We start from the raw sequence: 24,718 nt of genomic DNA on the forward strand, positions 1-24,718 counted from the left end.
GTAGCACAGTGGTTAAAGTATTGAATTATTATTTAGAACTGTGAATTATTGATCTATGGGTAAAGGACAAATACCACCATGGTGGATGGGGACTTTAAATTAGGGTAAGTTCAATAAATCTGGCATTTTGACACCTTTATTCAGTGTAGCCCACAATATGAATGCAGATATACAACCCTTAGTTGCCTTCTGAAATAGCTGAGTACACTGCTCAATTCATGGTTCAAGCAGAAATGGACAAAGTGCTTATCCTGGCAGTAATGTCACATCTTGTAACTGAATAAAAGAAAGTAACATGAAAACATGGCTGGCAAAGCCTCCATCTCCATAGGCATACAGTAAAAGACATCTGATTATATTGGCCATCTTCAAAGACTATGATGTCAAAAGGCAGCAGGGTAGTCAATCAATGTTGTACTAGTTTTCTGTTTATGCTGGAAACTAGCCTCTATGAGGGTAGAAAAGGCAATGATTTAATCATGGCAGCTATGTCCAATTTAAAATCCAACTCTATTATGGAGGTAATGAGGAGAATGTGTTGTATTTTGTGATCAATAATGGACAAAACTGGCAAGGAAGGCACATTCCATCAGCTTATTAGTGGTAGGCAAGAGAGAAGACGGACTATAACTGGAAGGAAAATAAGCCTTGCAATTTCCTGGTTACAGACTTCCTTCCATACTTTCAGGATTTTGCTTGCCTTGTGCATGACAGTGAAGAAGGGGGTTTATAGAATAGGGTTGGAACAGAACATAAACGTTTGCTGGATTTTGCTTCAACTTAGCCAAGGGTGAATAATCTTGCTGGATCTGATAACTATAGTATTTGGTTCAGCTTGGTTGTAAATTGCTCCAGCCAGCTTGCTTAGCAAACTTATTTAATGATACTTCTGAGTAGACAGAGCATCGGAAGCCACAATATTCACTGTGGTTTTGGCACTCCATGCTTTCTTAGATTTGTCTAAGAGTAACTCCAAGAGACTACTGCTAAGTCTAAATCTAAGTATTTTCTTCTCAATAATTACCATGCACAGAATTAAGAGGCTCCAGCAGTGCCGGATGCTTATCACCAAACATGATCAACTCTTCTAGATTTATTCTGACTCTAGTTTTCTTGTTAGCACATATTAAAATCTTAAGGAATTTATAAAGCTTTGATACCATATGTTACAAGTGGCCGCATAGTTCTTTTTTTTAAACAGTCACACCCATTGGCCTTCTGAAGTTTCCAATGTGATTGTGGTCCTGAGGCTATGATCATCTTCAGTAATCCAGTGTGTGTGGTTATAAATTTATGTTGGCAGCTCAGAAAATTGCTGGCAATTATTTTTATATCCATTAATGGCTTAACAGTATTATTGTTTGAGAAAAAGCACAAGATTGCATATCGTCCTTTTTGATTGAGAGGTGTTCATCACAATGACCATTTATATATAAGAAATGCATTTTGTGTTGATCAATAATAAGACCATAAGACATAGGAGCAGAGTTACGCCATTTAGCCTATCGAGTCTGCTGCACCATTCCATTATGGCTGATCCCGGATCCTGCTCAACCCCATACACCTGACTTCTTGCCACATCCTTTGATGTCCTGACCGAGCAGGAAACTATCAACTTCCGCCTTAGATATACCCACAGACCTGGCCTCCACCACTTTTTTGGCAGGGCAATCCACAGATTCACTACCTTCTGGCTAAAAAAATTCCTCCTTGCCTCTGTTCTAAAAGGTCGCCCCTCAATTTTGAGGCTGTTCCCTCTATTTCTGGATACCCCATCATAGGAAACATCATCTCCACTTCCACCCTATCTAGTCCTTTCAATGTTCTGTAGGTTTCAATGAGATCCCCATGCATTCTTCTAAATTCCAGTGAGAGCTGCCAAATGCTTCTCATATGTTAACCCCTTCATTCCCGGAATCATCCTCGTGAACCTTCTCTGGACTCTGTTCAATGACAACACAGCCTTTCTGAGATAAGGGGCCCAAAACTGTTGACAATACTCAAATGCACCCTGATTGGTGTCTTATAAAGCCTCAGCATTATCTCCTTGCTTTTATAGTCTATTTCTCTTGAAATAAATGCCAACATAGCATTTGCCTTTACCAGACTCAACCTGTAAATTAACCTTCTGGGAGTCTTGCACGAGGACTCCTTCTCCCCATTTAGATAACAGTCTGCACTATTGTTCCCTGTACCAAAATGCATTATCATACATTTCCCAACACTGTATTCCATCTGCCACTTTTTTACCCATTCTTCCAATTTGTCTAAGTCCAGCTGCAATCACATTGCTTCCTCAGTACTACTTATCCCTCCACCAATCTTCATACAATCCACAAACATTACCACAAAGCCATCAATTCCATCATCCAAATCATTGACAAACAATGTGAAAAGTAGCGGTCCCAACGCTGACCCCTGAGGAACACCTCTACTCACTGGCGGCACCCCAGAAAAGGCCCCATTTATTCCCACTTGCTGCCAGGGAAACAGGCTTGAAACATTAACCTGCTCCGCTTTCCAGAGTTGCTGCCCAATCTGCTGAGGATTGCCAACATTTTTAGATTTTATTTTCGATTTCCAGTATCACCAGTACTTTTTTTTTTCTGATGATGACCACTGCATGACTTTCTCTCTGACTTTTCCATTTTGAGAGTAATCCTATCGTGTATGATGGGTGAACATATGAAGCAGTTATGAAGTATCCTTGACATAAGTCTAATGTAAGCTGACAAGGCCAACATAATTTTCTTTAGAACTTTTGGGTAGGAGGTCACTTTTAGGCTTGCATGTACTTCAGTGTTGAATCAGAATATGAAAAAGTCATGTCCAATTACCCTTGAAAATTTCTCCTTTTATCATTTAACTTGGCTTTTCCTATCTGGATTCATACTAGCACTATTCATTTGCCTAAATAATATAAAAAGTAACCATACAATGTACTCATCTTTAGATACGTCTGAACATTTTGTCCACAGAAAGTGTAGCTCCAAACTAAAAAAGGTAAGATCAGGAGGCCACCTAGCTCCTTGAAACCTCAATTCACTTGCTCATCAATTCCGGTAATCTTTCTCGCATATTAAGAATTTTTTCTGTCTATGTTTGTGTCAACAGCAAATTTAGCAATAACTCCTTCATCCAAGTTAGTTAAATAAACTGCCAAAAGTTGAGTCTGCAATGGTAATTCCTGAGGCAAACTGCAAAATACATTTATTCATCAAAAAAAAGCTTCAATGTAACACAACCATTTATTTTCAAGGAAAAAGCATGAAGCTTCTGTTAGACAGAGTTCACTTAGACTAGAGTCTAATATTTCACCTATCCTGTTTCATGAATTCATTATCTTAGCTATACAATTTCTGCACATTTTTGCATACATCATCCATATATCCATCTGCAGCAAATATACTGAGTATATTTGCACAGTTTGTTGTTTTTGTACACTGGTTGAACACTCAAGTTAGTGTGGTTTTGCATTGATTCTATTATGGTTAATATTCCATTATGGATTTATTGAATATGCTGACAAGAAAATAAATTTCAGGTTTGTATATGATGATATTTATGTACATTGATAATAAATTTACTTTGACTTTGAACAGAGAATCTCCAGCATCTTTGTAGCCCACATATACGTGAAACAGCCATCCATCAAGGAAACAACAGGAATTCTGCAGATGCTGGAAATTCAAGCAACACACATCAAAGTTGCTGGTAAACGCAGCAGGCCAAGCAGCATCTGCAGGAAGAGGTGCAGTCGACGTTTCAGGCTGAGACCCTTCATCAGGACTAACTGAAGGAAGAGTGAGAAAGGGATTTGAAAGTTGGAGGGGGAGGGGGAGATCCAAAATGATAGGAGAAAACAGGAGGGGGAGGGATAGAGCCAAGAGCTGGACAGGTGATAGGCAAAAGGGGATACGAGAGGATCATGGGACAGGAGGTCCGGGAAGAAAGACAAGGGGGGAGGACCCAGAGGATGGGCAAGAGGGACAGAGGGAGAAAAAGGAGAGTGAGAGAAAGAATGTGTGCATAAAAATGAGTAGCTGATGGGGTACGAGGGGGAGGTGGGGCCTTAGCGGAAGTTAGAGAAGTCTATGTTCATGCCATCAGGTTGGAGGCTACCCAGACGGAATATAAGGTGTTGTTCCTCCAACCTGAGTGTGGCTTCATCTTTACAGTAGAGGAGGCAGTGGATGGACATGTCAGAATGGGAATGGGATGTGGAATTAAAATGTGTGGCCACTGGGAGATCCTGCTTTCTCTGGCGGACAGAGCGTAGATGTTCAGCAAAGCGGTCTCCCAGTCTGCGTCGGGTCTCGCCAATATATAAAAGGCCACATCGGGAGCACCGAACGCAGTATATCACCCCAGTCAACTCACAGGTGAAGTGTTGCCTCACCTGGAAGGACTGTTTGGGGCCCTGAATGGTGGTAAGGGAGGAAGTGTAAGGGCATGTGTAGCACTTGTTCCGCTTACACGGATAAGTGCCAGGAGGGAGATCAGTGGGGAGGGATGGGGGGGACGAATGGACAAGGGAGTTGTGTAGGGAGTGATCCCTGCGGAATGCAGAGAGAGGGGGGGAGGGAAAGATGTGCTTAGTGGTGGGATCCCGTTGGAGGTGGCGCAAGTTACGGAGAATAATAAGGATCCCACTTGCTGAGCCATGCCGACTTCTTGCAGCTACCACTGGACAGGAAATACAGAGGCTTGATTCCCATACCACCAGATTCAAGGACTGTTACTTCCCTTCAACCATTCTGGTCCTGAACCAATCAACAAAACCCTAATCACTATAATTTTGGAGGACAGTGACCACTTTTAATCATTTTGCATTAAAACAGACTTCATTTTTGTTCAAATATTGTTCCTTTATGTAAAAACAGTATAATTTATGTTTAAGCAACACACATAAAAATTGCTGGTGAATGCAGCAGGCCAGGCAGCATCTATAGGAAGAGGTACAGTCGATGTTTCGGGCCGAGACCCTTTGTCAGGACTAACTGAAAGAAGAGATAGTAAGAGATTTGAAAGCGGGAGGGGGAGATCTGAAATGATAGGAGAAGACAGGAGGGGGAGGGATGGAGCCAAGAGCTGGACAGGTGATTGGCAAAAGGGATATGAGAGGATCATGGGACGGGAGGCCTAGGGAGAACAAAAGGGGCAGGGGGGGAAGCCCAGAGGATGGGCAAAGGGTATAGTGAGAGAGACAGAGGGAGAAAAAGGACAGAGAGAGAGAGAGAGAGAGAAAAAAATAAATAAATAACAGATGGGGTACAAAGGGGTGGTGGGGCATTAACGTAAGTTAGAGAAATCAATGTTCATGCCATCAGGTTGGAGGCTACCCAGACGGAATATAAGGTGTTGTTCCTCCAACCTGAGTGTGGCTTCATCTTGACAGTAGAGGAGGCCATGGATAGACATATCAGAATGGGAATGGGATGTGGAATTAAATTGTGTGGCCACTGGGAGATCCTGCACACCAAGTGGGACATTCACACCCGTTGCAGTAAGGTACAGGAGGCGCAGAGCATCTGAGCATTGGCAGTGGATTAATATCTGGGATAGTTCAATTAAATATGTCACGAAAACATTTCAGCCAAATAGTTTGCAGCATCATCAGCAAGAAATTTGGGAGTTGGAAATACCTCCTCATTTAAGGAGGGTGACATGACAAATACAGATCAATTAACCTGACATCAATATCAGGAAAGCATTATCAATTGTTTTAAGTTTGTACAATACAAAGGTCACTTTGTATGGCACTACCCTTCACAGCCACAAACTCACTGTTAGCAGATATTTGAAAGTTGTTAGACTGAGATCATTGGTATTCCTTTTATAAATTTTAATTAGTAGAGCAAGAAAACAGAAAACTTTATTTTATAACTGAAGTGAATTTATGAAAATACATGTTAACTGACACTAAGCAATTGCCTGACAACTACAGGTAGCTCACATGCAATGGCAGTTTGGGTAATAGAAACTAACCCTTACAGAATTCACAAATCACTAAACAAAAAAGTTGACAAACAAATAAAATTCTGGTGGTCTGGTGCTTTTGTGATCTCCTGGGGGATTCAGCATTCTAGACTTTTGAGAGTGCAGATATGACCAAGGCAGCCATTTCTGGGGGTGGAAACTGCATCAAGGCCTGATAGCAGAAGATGAACCTGCGGTCGGCTCCATTGCTCTGTGCCAATTAAAGAGTCAAGTAAAATTAGAATCATCAAGTACAAGAGCGTTAAACCAACAGGTATGCAGCACCGTCTGCCTGCACTTGACTAGTCCCACTCTCTTCTTCCAACTGCCATCTGGTGGAAGACGCAGGATCCTTGGGTCCCATGCGGCTAGGTTTGGGAGCAGTTGCTGCCCTGCAGCCATCAGCTTCTGGAGGGGCTTCGCTCGCTTCAGCACTGAATGGGCTCTGCAGCTGTGGATTCACTTTCAGGGACTCTGCAGTTCATATTCTGTATGTTCTTCATTTATTCTTTTGATCAAATGTCAAGGCTGAGGGCAAAAGACAAACTGGTGTTCAGCTCATTACTCCTTGGGGTTTACTTTCTTCAGCGCTGAACTGCCTCTGCAGCTGTGACCTGCAACCATCGACATTTACCTCAGCACTGAACTATTTCTGTGGCTATGGCCTACATCCATCGGGCTCCTGGATTGGCTTCACTCGTCTCAGCAGTGAACTGGTTCTGTGGCTGAGGATTCACTTTTCGAAGACTCTGTGTTATTTGTTTACTTTTTCATTGCTTGCACAGTTTGTTTTTTTTCGCACGTTAGGTGTTTGATGGACTTTGTTGTGTGGGTTTTTTTAATGGGTTTTATTGTGTTTCTTTGTCTTGTGGCTGCCTGCAAGAAGACGAATATCAAGGTTGTATACAGCAGCGGTCCTCAACCACCGGGCCGCAAAGCATGTGCTACCAGGCCATGAGGAAACGATATGATTTGGCGATATGAGTCAGCTGCATCTTTCCTCATTCCCTGTCACGCACTGTTGAGCTTGAACGCACGCGAGGTCATTACCCGCGCGTCATCCATGTCAGCGCGGGAAAAAGATCAACTCCTCAAGCTTGTAAATGACGGCAGGCTGAAAAGTATGTTTGACATAATATCTCTGCCGGCATTCTGGATGAAAGTCAAGGCTAAGTATCCTGAGATAGCCACGAAAGCACTGAAAACGTTGCTTCCATTTCCAACGTATCTCTGCAATGAATGCAATGAAAACTAAATTGCGGAATAGACTGGACATAAGGAACCCCCTTCGAGTATCGCTGTCTCCCATCACCCCTCGATAGGACCGTCTTGTTGCAGGGAACAAGTATTCAGCCCAGGGCTCCCACTGATTCAGCGATATTGGTGTGTTGCAATGATTTTATATGTTCATACGGGGAAAATATGTGCTGTGTGTTTAATATCCAAACGTTACTTAAAATGTTACGATGCTATTGACTTACTTATATAACCATGGAACAATTACAGCACGGAAACAGGCCATCTCTGTCCTTCTGGTCCGTGCCAAACACTACTCTCACCTAGTCCCACGGACCTGCACGCAGCCCATAACTCTCCATTCCTTTCCTGTCCATATACCTATCCAATTTTTTGTTAAATAATAATATTGAACCAGCCTCTACCACTTCTAATGGAAGTTCGTTCAATACTTACTTCAATCTCCCCTGTCCTCCCCTGATAATTGACTTATCACTATATTCATGCAAGGAAAATATGCGCTGTATGTTTAATATTAAATTCGTTAGATAAACCCTTTTAGAAATGAAATTGAGTGTATTAACAATTTATCACCTATATTCCGGTCGTGATTAACAGCCCCCCCCCCCCCCCCCCCCCGCCGACAGAACCGTCTTTCTCGGGGTAAACACAACGTATTTGACTGCTACTCTTGTCCGTCGGCAACCCCCCCCCTCCCCAACCCCCCGCCCCCGGGTCCGCCGGTCCACAAGAATATTGTCAATATTAAACCGGTCCGCAGCGCAAAAAACATTGGGGGCCCTAGTATACAGTATATGTACATACTTTGAAAACAAATGTTCTTTGAACTTTGAAATAAACTCACGGAATTTATGTGGAAAATGTCAATGAACTTTTTTTTCAACTTATGTTTCTTGACATATGTGCAGGTGAACCAGCTTTACATTAAGAAAAATTGTGATATAGTCTTCTATGAATGCAACACTGACACTCCTGTAACACTGGGGTCATCTGTACTTAAAAATAAAATTCAAGCTACCATTATACAAAAAGAGGAATGCTGAGACGATGAAAGGAAGTGATTTTATTGTTTGAAGTATAAATCAGGACTCCAAAAGAGTAACAAAATATAGTTGAAAGGGATGGACAGAGTGGATGTGGCAAAGTTGTTTCCCATGATGGGGGAGTCTAGTACGAGAGGGCATGACGTAAGGATTGAAGGGCACCCATTCGGAACAGAAATGTGAAGAAATTTTTTTAGTCAGAGGGTGGTGAATCTATGGAATTTGTTGCCACGGGCAGCAGTGGAGGCCAAGTCATTGGGTGTATTTAAGGTGGAGATTGATAGGTATCTGAGTAGCCAGGGCATCAAAGGTTATGGTGAGAAGGCAGGGGAGTGGGACTAAATGGGAGAATGGATCAGCTCATGATAAAATGGTGGAGCAGACTCGATGGGCCGAATGGCCAACTTCTGCTCCTTTGTTTTATGGTCTTATAGTTTTAGAACTCAGAGAAATGATCATAAAATGATTTTAAGATGTCCTCCAAAATGACAAAGGTAGGGAAATAAAACATGAACAAACTCAAAGACCTGTGAATCTGCCAGCTGAAATACATATGAATAAAGAAGAAAATTACTGAAGTTTCCAAAATAGTCAGGCTTTGAGATGTAACTCATAATTCATGGTTACTTGTAACAGCACATAGCAGCAGGAATTGGTTGATAGGTTGATTGTAAGCTGTGTTGACTACATTCAGACATGTAAATTTATGACACATGAGGATTTATACATACAACATAGGAGCAGCTCAAATAAACAGATCAATTCTGGAACCTACTTTAAAGACAACGTTGCACTCAACACAACCCTTAAAGGGACGGTAGCCTTAAAATAACAATCATTGTTCACAACAAATAATACATGCACTGTTTTCCCTTTCTTTTCCCAAACAAACTTGAGTATAGATCTGGTTATTGTCATATATCATGGAAATAAGATCTTCAGCCCAAATTGACCAAGGTGTCCATCCAAGCCAGTCTCATTTACTTGCATTTGGCCTTTACCCCTCTAAACTGTTTTTTTACCCTTGTGCCTGAACATATTTATTTTAAACACTGTAACTGTAAGCATCTCTATTACTGCCTCTGGAAGTTCTTTCCCTATGCCCACCACCCTCGGTGGGAAAATGTTTCCTTTCAATTCTCTTTTAATCTTTCTCCTCTCACCTTAACTTTCTAGTCCATCCTAGTTTTAGGCTCCTCTAGTTTGGGGAAAAAGACTATGGCCATCCACTTTTATATACCTCTACAAGGTTACCTCTCAGCCAACTATACTCCAAGTCCCAGCCTATCCAGCCTATTGTTTTAACTCAACCCCTCCATTCCTAGTTATATCCTCATGACCCTTTTCTGCACCCTTTCCAGGTGAACAATATCATTCCTATAGCTATGTAACCAGAACTGATCATAAATACTCATACTATATGTACAGCTGCAACATGCCCAGATCGATGAAGGCGCCATGCCAAATGCCAAACACCACCTTGTCTACCTGTGTCATTTCTTTCTGGAAATTATGTACCTGTATCCCTAGGGTCCTCCCTACTATTAACTACCCTTTACCTTGCTGCCAATGGATTTCAAATGTCATTTATGACATTTATGTGTCATTTATGCTTGGGTTCACACTTGCAATACTAACTTGGTTGGCTTTAGTATAATGGGACATTAAATTCTTAAAGAAAACTTTGAGGCAAAAATAAACAGACTAGAACAGTCTAAATCCAACCCTTAAATATAACAGTGACGCAAGAAACACAGTACAAATCCTCAGAGATTTCACTCACTCAACTGGATCAAAATTGACCCAAGCCCTTACAATGAAAGTGCAATGCTTATTGATCCTGGAATCCGCAAGTGCTCTAAAACATAAGCCACATGCCTGCTTGGCAGTACATCCACAAGTAAGCTAAAAAAAAAGCCTGGAGAAATGTTCAATGCTCAGTACTACATAAATATCACTTATCACTCAGAAGCACAATGAACAGATTCAGATATGAAAGATAATCTCCACAGAGCAGATTTACATTTTCAACTCGCAGACTGAAGGTCTTTTAATGATAGGAGCATCCGGTTCTGAAATTCTTCACCAAACCACAAATCTCTTCTTCAGGTGTACTCAGGATTATGGGCACAGAAGAGAAACTGGTAAAAGCAGAGATCAGTAATGATCATACTGAAAGACAGGGCCGGCTTGAGGGTCCTGATGACTTACACTTGTTCCTATTTTGTGGTATTTTTGAGATTCTCACTGGACACATCACATTGACTCTCTTGAAATATATCTAGACTCACTTCAAAATTGAGATAGTGGCAAAACCCTGAAGATAAGGGAAAAATGACTGATGTCCTCCTGTCCAGTGGGAGTTATTGATTTCACTGCTTCCACAAAAGCTTATCTCTTGTAGGTTGTAGAGAAAACAGAGGCCTTCAACAAGGTAGTTAAATAATTTTAAGGAACTTTTAGTCCTTTCTTGCCAGACCCCTTCCTTCTCTTTCAATGCTGTAGAACTACCTCTCCTGCAGCCTTAGGATTTTTCACCTTTGAATTTGTTGGTTTTCTCTTGGTAGTGGCAATTACTACTTGACCTGTTGAGTTCCTGCTGCAGATTGTTTGTTGCAACATACATCATCCATCAGCCAGAAAAGTCCTGACAATGCATCAAATGCCCTCTCATCTACCTGAACTTAATGAAATATTCCCTGATCCTGTAACTGAAATGGCCTGCCAAAAAAATTCTGCTTCTCCTGATGTACAAAATGTACTCTAAACAGCTGAGACCATATAAAATACACTTTTTTTTCCTGACTTTGTTCCAGTCAGCCAATTGAAACATTGGTTGAAAATTTTAATCTTTAGATTGCTGTTCAACAACAATGGTTGCTCAGTCTTATAACCTCAACATTTGAGATAACTTTATATAGCAACATATAGATTAGATATTATAGCCACAGGATCTGTATAATCATATTTTTCAACACAATAAAGGAGTTCAGCATAATTTTATTAATGAGAAATCATGTTCCGAAAATGTATTTCAGTTCTTTGAGGATAAAACTAACAGGGCAGAACTAGTGACCATCGTGCATTTACATTTCCAAAAGCATTTAAAAATGTGCCACATACAAATTCAGGGCTCAGTGGTGGGGAGGTGGTGGCAGGAGGATCATTTATCAGCCTTGATCAACTAAAAATAAACAGGAAGGTGAATAACAAGGTATATTCTAATTCATGAGTTGTGCAACTTACAATCTTTTTTACGTCCAGAAGGGACTGAGTGAGTATAAAGGAACAAGCTTACTGACAGTACCGAAACAGATGGTTAAGCAAGTTGTGTGGAAGACGTAAATGCCTCGAAATTATTTCCTTACATCATCATCAGGTGCCATGCCCAGTTTTAGCTTTGACTGCCATGGCTCACACACTCCTGTTTCGGGCCAAGTGGATCAGTTCATTGGTATTCATTTCTAGTTCTCTGGCTGCTATCTCCATCATCATTTGTCTTTGTCTTCCTCTTGCTTTCTTCCCTTCAATCTTTCCCATAATTACTGTGTATTCTAACTCCTCTTTCCTAATCACATGTCCAATGAAGTTACGTTGCCTTTTCATGATCTCATACATTATTTCTCTTTTTGTCTTTGCTCTGTTCATGACATCTTCATTAGATATTCATTTCGTCCATGATTCTTTGCATCCTCCTCAAAAAATCACATTTCTGCTGCTTCAATTCATTTCCTCATGTTACTAGATATTGTCCAACATTATGAGCCATATAACATAACTGGATAAACATAACATTTCAGTACTCTGAGGTCAGTTGTCATGCCTAGTTTAGTATTGGTTAGTATACTCTTCATTCTCATAAAGCTGTCTTTTGTCATCCCTATTCTTCTTTTGATGTCCATGTCGCACCTGCCATCTGATGTCATCCAGCTTCCTAAGTAGCAAAAGTTCTGTACTTGTTTTATGTCTTTCCCGTTTATTCTCAGCCTGCAGGTAGGATTCTCCTTCTTTTTCGATATCACCATACATTCTGTCTTTTTGCAATTGATAGATAGACCCAATTTTGCACTTTCTTCAACAATTGTATTAAGTTTTGTAGTTCTTCCTCCGTACTTTCAATTAACACAGTGTCATCTGCATATCTGAAATTATTGATGTTTTCACCGCTAACTTTGATTCCCAAGATGTCTCTTATTTTTTGTAATATTGTCTCACTGTACACATTAAATAATGTGGAGAAAACACACCCTTGTCTAACGCCTCTCTTGATTTTTGTAAACTGTTTCACTTCTCCATCTATTTATACTGAGACAGTTTGTTTCCAGTACAGATTTCTGATTAGGCAGAGGTCTTTCGAATCTAGATCTAGAGTTTTCTGTAATATTTCAAATAACTTATTTTCTTACACTGAAGTTAAAATTGGATTTTAAATCATCTATTTATAAAATTCTCATAAAGACTGGGGCGCTTAGTTGAAACACTGACAAAACAGCTTAATTGGGTTACTTTTGGTAACACTTTTGTATCAGATTCAGAGAGGCATTCTCTATTTATCTATTGCAAATTCTTGCAGTTGCTGGCATCTAGCCTTGTGTGCAGAATCTTTGCAGTGAATATTTAAAGGGTTTTACAAACATCTCACCTAGAGGTGACCATACCTCCTGAACGGTTGTATGTTACAACTTTGGAAAGGAATGGATGGCAGTTTCTTGGTTGGGGGGTAGAGTCAAAAGAACCTAGACAAGTTGATGAAGAATAGAGACATCACAGGCATGGTTGTTCTGCAAGGACTCCACAGAGATCCTCCAAAACAGCAGCTGGTATGTCTTGGCATGGAATTGCTAAGGAAGTCCTTGTAAGGATGTGCACATCCCATGAATGCCAGAATATTGGAGAAGTTTACAATTTAAAAGTAAATACCTATGCCTACTCTTCTTGTTCCTGTGCATTGAAGTTTTCTCTCCTTCCATATGAGGCTGAGGGAGCTTCCCTAATGAACAGAGCAGGAATCTTGGAGACATAGCAGAAATTATCAGCCTGGAGTAATCCTCGGGCTAGGAAGCTTCAACCTACTGTTGTCCTTGAATGCAACTTGAAGCTTCTTAGCTTCAAGATGCAAAACAATCTAGGCACAGCAACTCAAACTGATTTTGATCAATTTAACAGGGTACCAGGGTTAAATGAAGTAATTCCTCTGCATGGCTGGCTGGGTCAAAGTATAGACTAGCTGGTACAGAAAGAAACTAACCTGTTGTTTGAGCTGTTGCACCAATCTATCCTTCTCCCTCTTCAGTGATGCCACCTCCTCCTGTGTCTTCTTTTTCTTAGATGAGGAGAGTTCCAGTAGAGCAATATTAGCGTCCTTTTCACTGATGGCTGCTAATAGTGCTTCTTGTCTGAAAGATAATGGGCAACTTTAGACAATCAACAATCACAAAATACTTCAGGAATGAATATCAGCTGCACAAAATAAATTATAAAGGTGAACAAGTAGAGCGATATTTTTTCTATCACTATGTAATACTGCCAATGTCAGAAATCTTAAAAAACAGAATGTTAAAGTATTCAGCAACTCAGGCAGCATCTCTATGTAGAGAAACAAGGCTAATATCTGAGGTTGAATATATTTCCCTCAGAACAGTGTCAGAAATAAAACAACTTCACAAAACTAAAAATGGTCAGGGGAGGAGAGAACATAAAGTCTGGCGCAAAAGGCAAAAGAGAGTAAATGGCAGAGGGGTGATAATGGATGGTGAAAAGTGGTAAAGGAAGTAATAGTAGAAAAATCAGAAAGGAGATAGTGAAAATAAGAGGTAGAATAATTATTTTAAAAACTGTGAAAACAGGTAATGTGAAATGAAATAAAAGATAAATACTTGAAACTGGATTGTTCAGTGCTGAGTGCAGAAGGTTGCATAATACCCAAAAGAGTAATGCAGCACTGTTTTTTATGGTGGAGGTTTGTTAGAGTAGTACAGAAAAACAGAGACGGTCAGATCAGTGTGAGAAGCCAGACAGAAAAATGGGAAGGAAAAATAAAGTGAAAGGCCAATGAATGGCACTTTAGGAACTTCTGTTTGGGTTCTCTCTCAGTAAAGTTTGAATGTTTTCCTCATGATCACCTTATGTGGTTTCCTCTGGGAGTTTTGATTTCCCTTCTGCATTCCCACAACATGCTGTAGATTAACTTGATGTCATAAATTATTCCTTAGGGTAGGGAAACAGCAAAAAGACTAAACAAGGATTTGAGGACAATGCACGAGACTGGATTGCGAGGGTAAAGGGAAAAAAAGGAGGGAAAAAAGGAGGAAAAAAGACCAATGCAATTGCTTTCTGTGACTGATCAAGGACCTGATGGACCGATTAGCCTCTGTTATAGGTATAAGGAAGCTTCGAACGTTAGGTAGTTATAGAATATTGTTGCTGCTACCAGCAAGCAAACATATGACAACAGCAAGTGGAGTTTTATTTTAAAAACAGCTGTCCAGTTAGCGACCATAGCATTTAAGAGATACTTTTATTTATGATCTTTTACCAAATATTACAGGAGGAATGGGGATGGGCTAATTCCTATTGATATCAATGGATCTGGGCTTGAAAGGGTAAACAGCTTTAAGTTTCTCGGCATTCACATCACCAACACGTGGTCTGTACATACCAGCTGTGTGGTGAGAAGGCACAACAATGCCTCTTTCACCTCAGACGGTTGAGGAAGTCTGGTATGGGCCCCCAAATCCCAGGAACTTTCTACACGGGCACAACTGAGAGCATCCTGACTGGCTGCATCACTGCCTGGTATGGGAACTGTACCTCCCTTAATTGCAGGACTCTGCAGAGAGTGGTGTGGACAGCCCAGTGCATCCGTAGTTGTGAACTTCCCATGATTCAGGACATTTACAAAGACAGGTGTGAAAAAAGAGCCCGAAGGATCATTGGGGACCCAAGTCACCCCAATCACAATCTATTTCAGCTGCTACCATCAGGGAGCGGGTACTGCAGCATAAACGCCAGGACCAACAGGCTCCGGGACAGCTTCTTCCACCAGGCCATCAGACTGATTAACTCACGTTGATTTGAGTGTATTTCTGTTACATTGACTGTTCTATTTATTATAAATTTCTATGATTGCACATTTACATGGAGATGTAACATAAAGATTTTTACTCATGTATGTGAAGAATGTAAGAAATAAAGTCAATCAATTCAATTCAATGAAGTGCAGAACTATGTGCTATCTGTAATTATTATTATATTTTCTACACGTCGTCACTAAATTTCCTATATATTGTGGCTAAAGTTTCGCTGACACAGGTAGAAGTTGACCTGCTGTTTAGAAACATAGAAAACCTATAGCACAATACAGGCCTTTCGGCCCACAAACCTGTGCCAAACATGTCCTTACCTTAGAAATTACCTAGGGTTACCCATAGCCCTCTATTTTTCTGAGCTCCATGTTTAAGCTATTGCACCATAGTTGTTCATTAAAAGACCTACATTTGTATTACTCCCAATATTGGAAATCTCTTCTGGCACTGATCTTTGGTTAATTAGGTTATTATGTCATTGACTACCTTCATGGCATTCATGATGTGATACTCCAACATACATACTAAGGTATCTCAATAAAATACCTGCTTCAAACATATACTTTTGGAAAATAAATCAGTCTTTTCAAAACTGAATTCTGGTAAGCAAATCAGCCTTTCAGAAAATACATTTATTCAATATTAATCATGGATATTGCCTAACGGACATAGGCATCTGGATATCAGTAAGATCAACAAGAGATGCTGCTGAATGAAGGCAACTTTCTCCATCAAAGATTCCCACCACCTGGACGATGCCATCTTTTTCGCATCTACCTTTGGGCTGGAAATATAAATGCCTGAAGTCCTACACCACCTGATTCAAGAACACCTACTTCCCTTTAATCATTCAGTTCTTGAACCAACTAGCATAGCCCTAATTTCAAAGTTGCTGGAGAACGCAGCAGGCCAGACAGCATCTCTAGGAAGAGGTACAGTCGACGTTTCAGGCCGAGACCCTTCGTCAGGACTAACTGAAGGAAGAGTTACTAACGTCGACTGTACCTCGGCCTGAAACGTCGACTGTACCTCTTCCTAGAGATGCTGCCCGGCCTGCTGCGTTCACCAGCAACTTTGATGTGTGTTGCTTGAATTTCCAGCATCTGCAGAATTCCTGCTGATAGCCCTAATTTCTATTGCTTTGTAACTCTACAACTATTCTGATCATTTTGCACTAGAATGAACTTTTTTTGTTGTAATTGTGTATAATTTTTGTTTGCTGTGAATGCTGCTTATGTGATGTAATGTGCCTGTTGTGCAGCTACAAGTCTATGCATAATGTACTTGTACAGATAACAATAAACTTGAATTTTACATTGATTTAAGTGTAGAAATTGGAATAAGAAGAAACACATCTGTACCTGTTTTAAAAAAACATTTTGTGCACATTTTGTCATTTTGCGCTACTTCCTGTTAAAGTTCCATTCATCAGGATAATGGATTGAACAATTCTCTTCATAATTCATCCTAATGCTTGCAACATTTCTTGGTCACATTATGCGCTTCAATAATGTTATCAACAAGTGTGGCATAAGTTTCAGACTTACTGATCAAAGTTAGTAAGTAAAGACTTACTAATCTGCTGGTGTGGGACCTAAGGCTCCTGTAGTAGTGAGAAGAGAACACAGCCTGGATGATGGGGGTCCTTGTTGATGGATGTTGTTTCGTTGTGGCAGTGCACCTTGTAAACGTGCTTAATGACAGGGAAGGTTTTGCCCATCTTGGACTGACTGGGCTTGTAGACTTTTCTGTTATTGGGCAATGGTGCTTGCATACCAGACTGTGATGCAACCAGTATGGACTTAAGCTTGGAAACCAATACCTAATGTAAAGTGCTCTGACCTCAAAGGTTATTAATAGGTTTCACAGAGAATGGGGCAAGACATTCTCATAAGAATTCCCTTATGTTGGAGCTGCTGAGGTCAGATGCTCTGATTTTTTCTGAAAGATGAAGCCAACTCTCAGGATGGCCAGCTCAAAGTCTTAAGCAGTATAAGTGTGCTCCAGTACCTACGGTGCATGTTTGTGGATACTCCACTATCTAAACCCTGAGAATTTCAACAAGGCCATGGCATAATTTCATAACAAGTTAAATCACAAAATATAAGATAGAATGCTATCCTTACCTTCTCCAAGATAATGCTTTGGGGAAAACAAACTTATCAGAAATAACCAAATTTAAAGCACATGGCAGGCTAGTTGTTTCCACAAGGCTATTCTTATATCGTCAGGGTACACCCAATTTTTACAAGTTAATGGTGCACTGCAAAAGAAGAACTGGCTCCTTATTGATGCTGAAATTTGAGTGCCACTGAAAGAAATGAATAAAAGAAAGACAACTTGGTATGTAACATCAGAATACTTTTTCCTCAAGAGACCAATGCAGCTTGGCAGGGGGCATTAATGAGAATAAAGTATATCTACATTACCTACAGATTGTGGAAAAAAACGAGGAAGTTACTTTCAGGTTGGTGATGTGTCAGGAAGATGAGCAGCGGAGCATCAAGATTACATCCTTCCTCATTAAACCTAGTTTATAACATTTTTGCATGATTAATTATATGTTAATTAAGGGAAACCCCCAGGCAAGAAATGTTAAACTCATGATCATTTTTATTCATGGAGTCAATGTAAAATAACATGTTCACAGTATTTTGCTGCTGAGGTAATGTGGGGGGGGGGGGGGACTGCAATGAATCATGCTGTCTACTCACATATTTATGATTAGTTGACAGGAAAAAGACATTTTTAGTTTTTCCTGAATGCAGATTCCCCTCACTCTCAAGCGAAAAACTATGGCTATTAGAATAACAGAGTGACAAAATGTAGCAATTTCCTGTAATAAACACAAGAGATGCTGCAGATGCTGGAAATCCTGAGCAACACACACTAAATGCTGGAGGAATTTAGCAGGCCAGGCAGCATCTACGGAAATTAATTAACAGTTAATGTTTTGGGCCAAGACTCTCCTGCAAGATTGGAAAGGAAAGGGGAAGATACCAGAAATTCCTGTAATATTTGTTATTGTTGCAGATTTCAATATAACCTCCTGATTCTTGAACATAGTTCTTCAACAAATAAAGGCAAGTATACTAAATGCCTTCTTTACCGTTCTATCAACCAGTGTAACTACTTTCAGGGAGTTATAGACCTGGACCACTCATCAACACTGTTCAGTGTCTAGCCATTCACAATGCATTGTCCCTTTATATTTGATCTTCCAAAGCACATCTGGCTGGATTACACTCCATCAGATATTTCTTGGTTTGTATCTGCAAGTAATCTATGTCCCATTGATTCCTTTGGCATTCTTCTACGTTAGCTACAGCAGCACCAATCTTCGTATCATTTGCAAACTTACTAATTTACTCATTGACATTTTCATTCAGGTTATTTATATATCACAAGCAGCAGAGGTCCCTGTACAGATCCTTGTGAGAGACCACTAGTTACAGAATAAGTCCCATCTACCACTCCTCTGTTTTCTTTGAGCAAACAAATTCAGAATCCCAACAGCCAGTTCATTGTTGGTCCCGTGCATCTTAATCTTGCGGATGAGATTCCCGTGTGGGATCTTGTCAAGTGTCTTACCAAAATCTATATAGGCAATATCAACAGCGTTATCTTCGTCACCTTCTTGAAAAACTCAGTGAAATTAGTGAGACATGACTCGCCCTACAGAAAGACTGGCTGACTGTTGCTGATTAGACTATGATTTTCCCAGATTATCATTCCCAGCGTTATCTTCATTTTTCTTCTTGAACAACATTAGTTACCTGCCAAAATATGCTAGGGAAGACACACAGATATTGGTCAATGCTTCAGTAATCCTATTTCTTGATTCTCTCAATATCCTGTGGTATTTCCCCGATTATGAAAATTAACAATTTTCACGACACATGCTGGTGATATAAACCTGATTCTGATATCCTATTAGGCCCTGGGGACTTACTCAACTTAATGTCAAACACAATCTTCTTTATCTTGAAATGCCCTAGCGGGCACCACATTTATTTCTCTATCCTCCATATTCTTCTCCATGGTAAATACTGATGCAAAGTACTCTGTATATGCTTTCTGGATATATACATCACAAATTGCTGAAAGTGCACAGCTATAATGGAAGGAATACAGGGACAGACTATTTCCTGAATGGGGAGGAAATTCTGAGATTAGAGGTGCAAAGGGACTTGGAAATCTTCTTGCAGGACTCCCTAAAGGTTAACTTGCACGCTGATTCAGTAGTAAGGAAGGCAAATACAATGTTAGCATTCATATCAAGATGACTAGAATATAAAAGGAAGGATGTAATGCTGAGAATTTATAAAGAATTGATCAGACCATACTTGAAGCTATGGGCCCCTTATCTAACGAAGGATAAGACCATAAGATATAGGAGCAGAATTAGGCCATACAGCCCATTGAGTCTGCTCCACCATTTCATCATGGCTGATCACGGATCCCACTCAACCCCATATACCTGCTTTCTCACCATTTCCTTTAATGTACTGACTAATCAGGAAACTATCAATTTCCACCTTAAATATACCCATGGACTTGGCATCACCACAGTCTATGGTAGAGCATTCCACAGATTCACTACACTCTGGCTAAAAATACTCCTCCTCACCTCTGTTATAAAAAGTTATCCCTCAATTCTGAGGTTCTGCCCTCTAGTTCTGGATACCTCCACACAGGAAACATTCTCTCCACATCCACCCTATCTAGTCCTTTCAACATTTGGTAGATTTCAATGAGTTCCCCAGCAGACTACTAAATTCCAGTCAGTACAGGCCAAAGCTGCCAAATGCTCCTCATATGTTAACCAGCTCATTCACAGAATCATCCTCGTAAACCTCCTTTGGGCTCTCTCCAATGACAACACATTCTTTCTGAGATATGGGCCCAAAACTGTTGACAATACTCTTAAGTGCAACATGACTAATGTCTTATAAAGATTCAGCATTATCTCCTTGCTTTTATATTCTATTCCCCTTGAAATAAATGCCAACACTGCATTTGCCTTCTTTACCACTGACTCAACCTGTAAATTAACCTTCTGAGAGTCTTGCATGAGGACTCCTAAGGCCCTCTGCACCTCTGATGTTTGATCGTTCTCCCCATTTAGATAATAGTCCGCACTATTGTTCCTTTTACCAAAATGCATTATCATACATTTCCCAACTCTGTATCCCATCTGTCACTTTTTTGCCCATTCTTCAAATTTTGTCTAAGTCCTGCTGCAATCGCATTGCTTCTTCAGTACTACCTACCCCTCCACCTATCTTTGTATCATCCACAAACTTTGCCAGAAAACCATCAATTCCATTATCTAAATCAGTAACAAACAATGTGAACAGCAGCGGTCCTAATACTGACACCTGAGGAACATCACTAGTCACTGGCAGCCAATCAGAAAAGGCCCTCTTCATTCCCACACACTGCCCCCTGCCTGTCAGCCATTCCTCTATCCATGCCAGTATCTTTCCTGTAACACCATTGGAATTTATCTTGTTAAGCAGCCTCATGTGTGGCACCTTATCAAAACCCAAGTAAATGACATTCACTACCTCTCCTTTGTGTATCCTGCTTGTTACTTCCTCGAAGAACTCTAACATATTTGTCAGGCAACATTTCCCTTCACAGAAACCATGCTGACCTGATTTATCTTATCATTAGTCTCCAAGTACCTCGAAATCTCGTCCTTAAGAAAAGACTCCAATGCTTTCCCGACCACTGAGGTTAGGCTAATTGGACTGTGTTTTGCTTTCATTTGCCTTCATCTCTTCTTAAAGAGTGGAGTGACATTTTGCAATCTTCCAGTCCTCTGGGACCATGCCAGAATCAAGTGATTCTTGAAAGATCATGACCAATAGATCATTATCTCTTTAGCAACCAATCTCAAGGCTCTGGGATGTAGTCCATCTGGTCTAGGTGACTTATCCATCTTAAGACCTTTGAGTTTGTCTAGCATTTTTTTTTGTAATAGCAATGCCACTCACTCCTGCTCCCTGACACTCACAGACCTCAGGCACACTGCTAGTGTCTTCCATAGTGAAAACTGATGCAAAGTACCCATTAAGTTCATCTGCCATTTCTTTGTCCATCATTACTACTTTACCAGCATTATTTCCCAGTGGTGCAGTATCAATTCTCACTTCCCTTTTACTCTTCATATATCTGAAAAATCTTTTAGCATCCTGCTTAATATTATTGGCTAGTTTGCCCTCATATTTCATCTTTTCCCTTCTTATAGCTTTTTCAGTTACCCTTTGTTGGATTTTAAGAACTTCCCAATCATCCAACTTCCCACTTACTTTTGCTACCTTATATTATATGCTCTTCCTTGGCTTTTGTGCATTCGTTAACTTCCTTTGTCAGCCACAATTGCCTACTCCTGACATTTGAGAATTTCTTCTTCCATGGGACCTATCTATCCTGCAGTTTGTGAACTGCTCCGCGAAACTTCGGCCATCCCTGCTCTGCTGTCATCCCTGCCAGTATCCTTCTCCAATCCACTTGGACGTTCCTCTCTCATGCCTCTGTAATTCCTTTTATTCCATTACGATACTGATACATGTGACTTATGCTTCTCTCTCTCAAACTGCAGTATGAATTCAATCATATTATAATCACTGCCTCCTTAGAGTTCCTTTACATTAATTTCCCTAATAAGATCTGGGTTATTATATAACACCCAATCTAAGATGGCCTTTTCCTAGTAGGCTCAAGCACAAGCTGCTTTAAAAAGCCATCTCATAGGCGTTCAACAAATTCCCTCTCTTGCGATCTGACACCAAACTGATTTTCTCCATCCCTTGCACATTGAAGTCTCCCATTACAATTGTGTTATTACCCTTATTACATGCCTTTCCCAGTGCAATCTCAACCAACATCTTGGCTACTATTTGTAGGCCTATATATGACACAACAATTGTAGGCCGTATCTCGGGTAATGATGAGTTTGAGTACAGAGAGGAAATTAAGAACCTGGTGGCGTGGTGCAAAGAGAATAACCTATCCCTCAACGTCAGCAAGACAAAGGAATTGGTTGTTGACTTCAGAAGGAGTAGCGGACTGCACGACCCAATTTATATCGGTGGTGCACAAGTGGAACAGGTCAAAAGTTTTAAGTTCCTCAGGGTCAATATCACAAATGACCTGACTTGGTCCAACCAAGCAGCGTTCACTGGCAAGAAGGCCCACCAGCGCCTTTACTTCCTGAGAAAACTAAAGAAATTTGGTCTGTCCCCTAAAACCCTCACTAATTTTTATAGATGCACCATAGAAAGCATTCTTCTAGGGTGCATCACAACCTGGTATGGAAGTTGTCCTGTCCAAGACCGAAAGAAGCTGCAGAAGATCGTGAACACGGCGCAGCACATCACACAAACCAATCTTCCGTCCATGGACTCACTTCACACCGCACGCTGTCGGAGCAGTGCTGCCAGGATAATCAAGGACACGACCCACCCAGCCAATAGACTTTTCATCCCTGTTCCTTCTGGGAGAAGGTTCAGGAGCTTGAAGACTCGTACAGCCAGATTTGGGAACAGCTTCTTTCCAACTGTGATAAGACTGCTGAATGGCCTGTACTCACTGGAGCTTAGAAGAATGAGGGAGAATCTAACTGAAATCTATCAATTACTGAAAGGCCTAGACAGAGTGGATATGGAGAGGATGTTTCCTATAGTGGGGGGAGTCTAGGATAAGAGAGCACAGCCTCAGAACAGAGATGAGGAGAAATTTCTTTAGCCAGAGGGTGGTGAATCTGTGAAATTCATTGCAACAGAGAGCTATGGAGGCCAAGTCATTGAGTATATTTAGAGCAAAGGTTGATAGGTTCTTAATTAGTAAGAGCGTCAAAATTTATAGGGAGAAGGCAAAAGAAATGGGTTGAAAAGGATAATAAATTAGCCATAATTGAATGGGAGAGCAGGCTCTGTCTTAAATATGCTCCTATGTCTTATGGTCTTATACACCACAATTTTCTCCATATCAACATTGCTAAGTATTCCCAAAAGCATTATGCACACATGTATTCATGCATGTACAGTTTTCTCTGGGGCAGGGCCATTAAGCATTTCAGTCCAGCAACAGCTAAGTAATGGAAGCTGGACTGACACAAAACTGTACCACAGCTAATTTTGAGCCAAAACATTGCCATGCAAATGCTGCCTTAAAACACTGTGTACTTTAGAGCTGAAGCTCAAATTCTCAATCTCTCTCCAATTTAACACTAATTAAGTGCTGAGTGACTGGAGGGCTTGTTTATTTAGCAATTAGATTGAGCAGGCTAAAAGGAAACACTCCACTTTGTGCCTTAGGTGCTAAAATATTCTTGCATTTTGAAAAACAAGGATCATCTGGCTGCCTCAGTAACGCCATGGGACATCTGCCCATAGTATTGTAAATATGGACTATCACTTCACTTATCTTGTCATTTGCTTCTAAGGTGCCATACTTTTCGTGTCCACTGCTTCTGTCATTCTCAATTTCATCTTCAACTCACAGACAATACTTCAGACAGTGAGCAAGATAACAAGTTTGATAAATAGGCAGAAGTAAATATAATTTTGCACTTAGTTTAAACATAAGAAATCAATAAAAATTGAGAAATTGTAGACAGCATCTGTATTCTTATTCAGGGTATGTGGTTTTACATTGCTTTTTAATTTTCTCAACATTTTTTTTCATGTCTCTAAGAGCTTCAACTGTCATTCACTTGTTTAGTCACTTGACTTTCTGAGGATACTTTTGGTCAAGCCTCTATTTACTTTTATTTCCTGTCCTATATTAAGCCTCATATTCTCTTACCACTTCTCAAACCATCAGGGTTGTCTGTCAGAATCAAATACACAGATGAACCAAAACAAAAATTTAATGCATTATATGGAGAAACTTTTTTTCACTCACACACAAAAATGCCAGCACTCAACTTCTCAGCATTTCCACCAATGATTTACTTATATTGTACATTCCTCTATTTTAACAGAGTCTTACAGTAATACAGCATGGAAGCAGGCCCATTGGCCAACCATAGCATCCTCCCTGCTAGTCCTAGTCACCCATGTTCAGCCCATTACCCTCCTAGCAGTGGAGTCCAGGCCGAGAGTTTGTCAATGTGGTGTGCCCGGGTCTTACTGCGAGAAACAACCCGACGTTTGGACGATTTAAACACCGGGCTAGATGGATTGAAAAGGCAGGGTGTCAGAACTGGAGGGAAGGGTCCTGCTGGTTCTGCTCCCTGCTCCGCGATGTTTGTACTGCTCTTTGCTGCACTAAAGCTGACACTGTGGGGCTGATCTAGCTGTTCCGGGCTTTGAGTTTATGAACTCACTTTCATTTGGAATG

General features: G+C 40.6%; 1 protein-coding gene across 6 annotated transcripts in view; it reads right to left on the reverse strand.

The window, feature by feature from the left end:
* LOC140202653 (ELKS/Rab6-interacting/CAST family member 1-like) overlaps window positions 1-24,718 on the reverse strand; it is a 754,922-nt gene that overhangs the window by 296,317 nt on the left and 433,887 nt on the right. For all 6 annotated transcript variants that reach the window (XR_011887141.1, XM_072267763.1, XM_072267762.1 and 3 more), the window contains one exon: window positions 13,528-13,675. Coding sequence is in view for 5 of the 6 variants with exons in the window: in XM_072267763.1 (XP_072123864.1) it covers window positions 13,528-13,675 (148 nt within the window). In the remaining variant the exon portion in view is untranslated. The remainder of the gene's footprint in view (window positions 1-13,527; window positions 13,676-24,718) is intronic.

This window comes from Mobula birostris, chromosome 9 (assembly GCF_030028105.1).
Source record: "Mobula birostris isolate sMobBir1 chromosome 9, sMobBir1.hap1, whole genome shotgun sequence".
NCBI lineage: Eukaryota > Metazoa > Chordata > Chondrichthyes > Myliobatiformes > Myliobatidae > Mobula > Mobula birostris.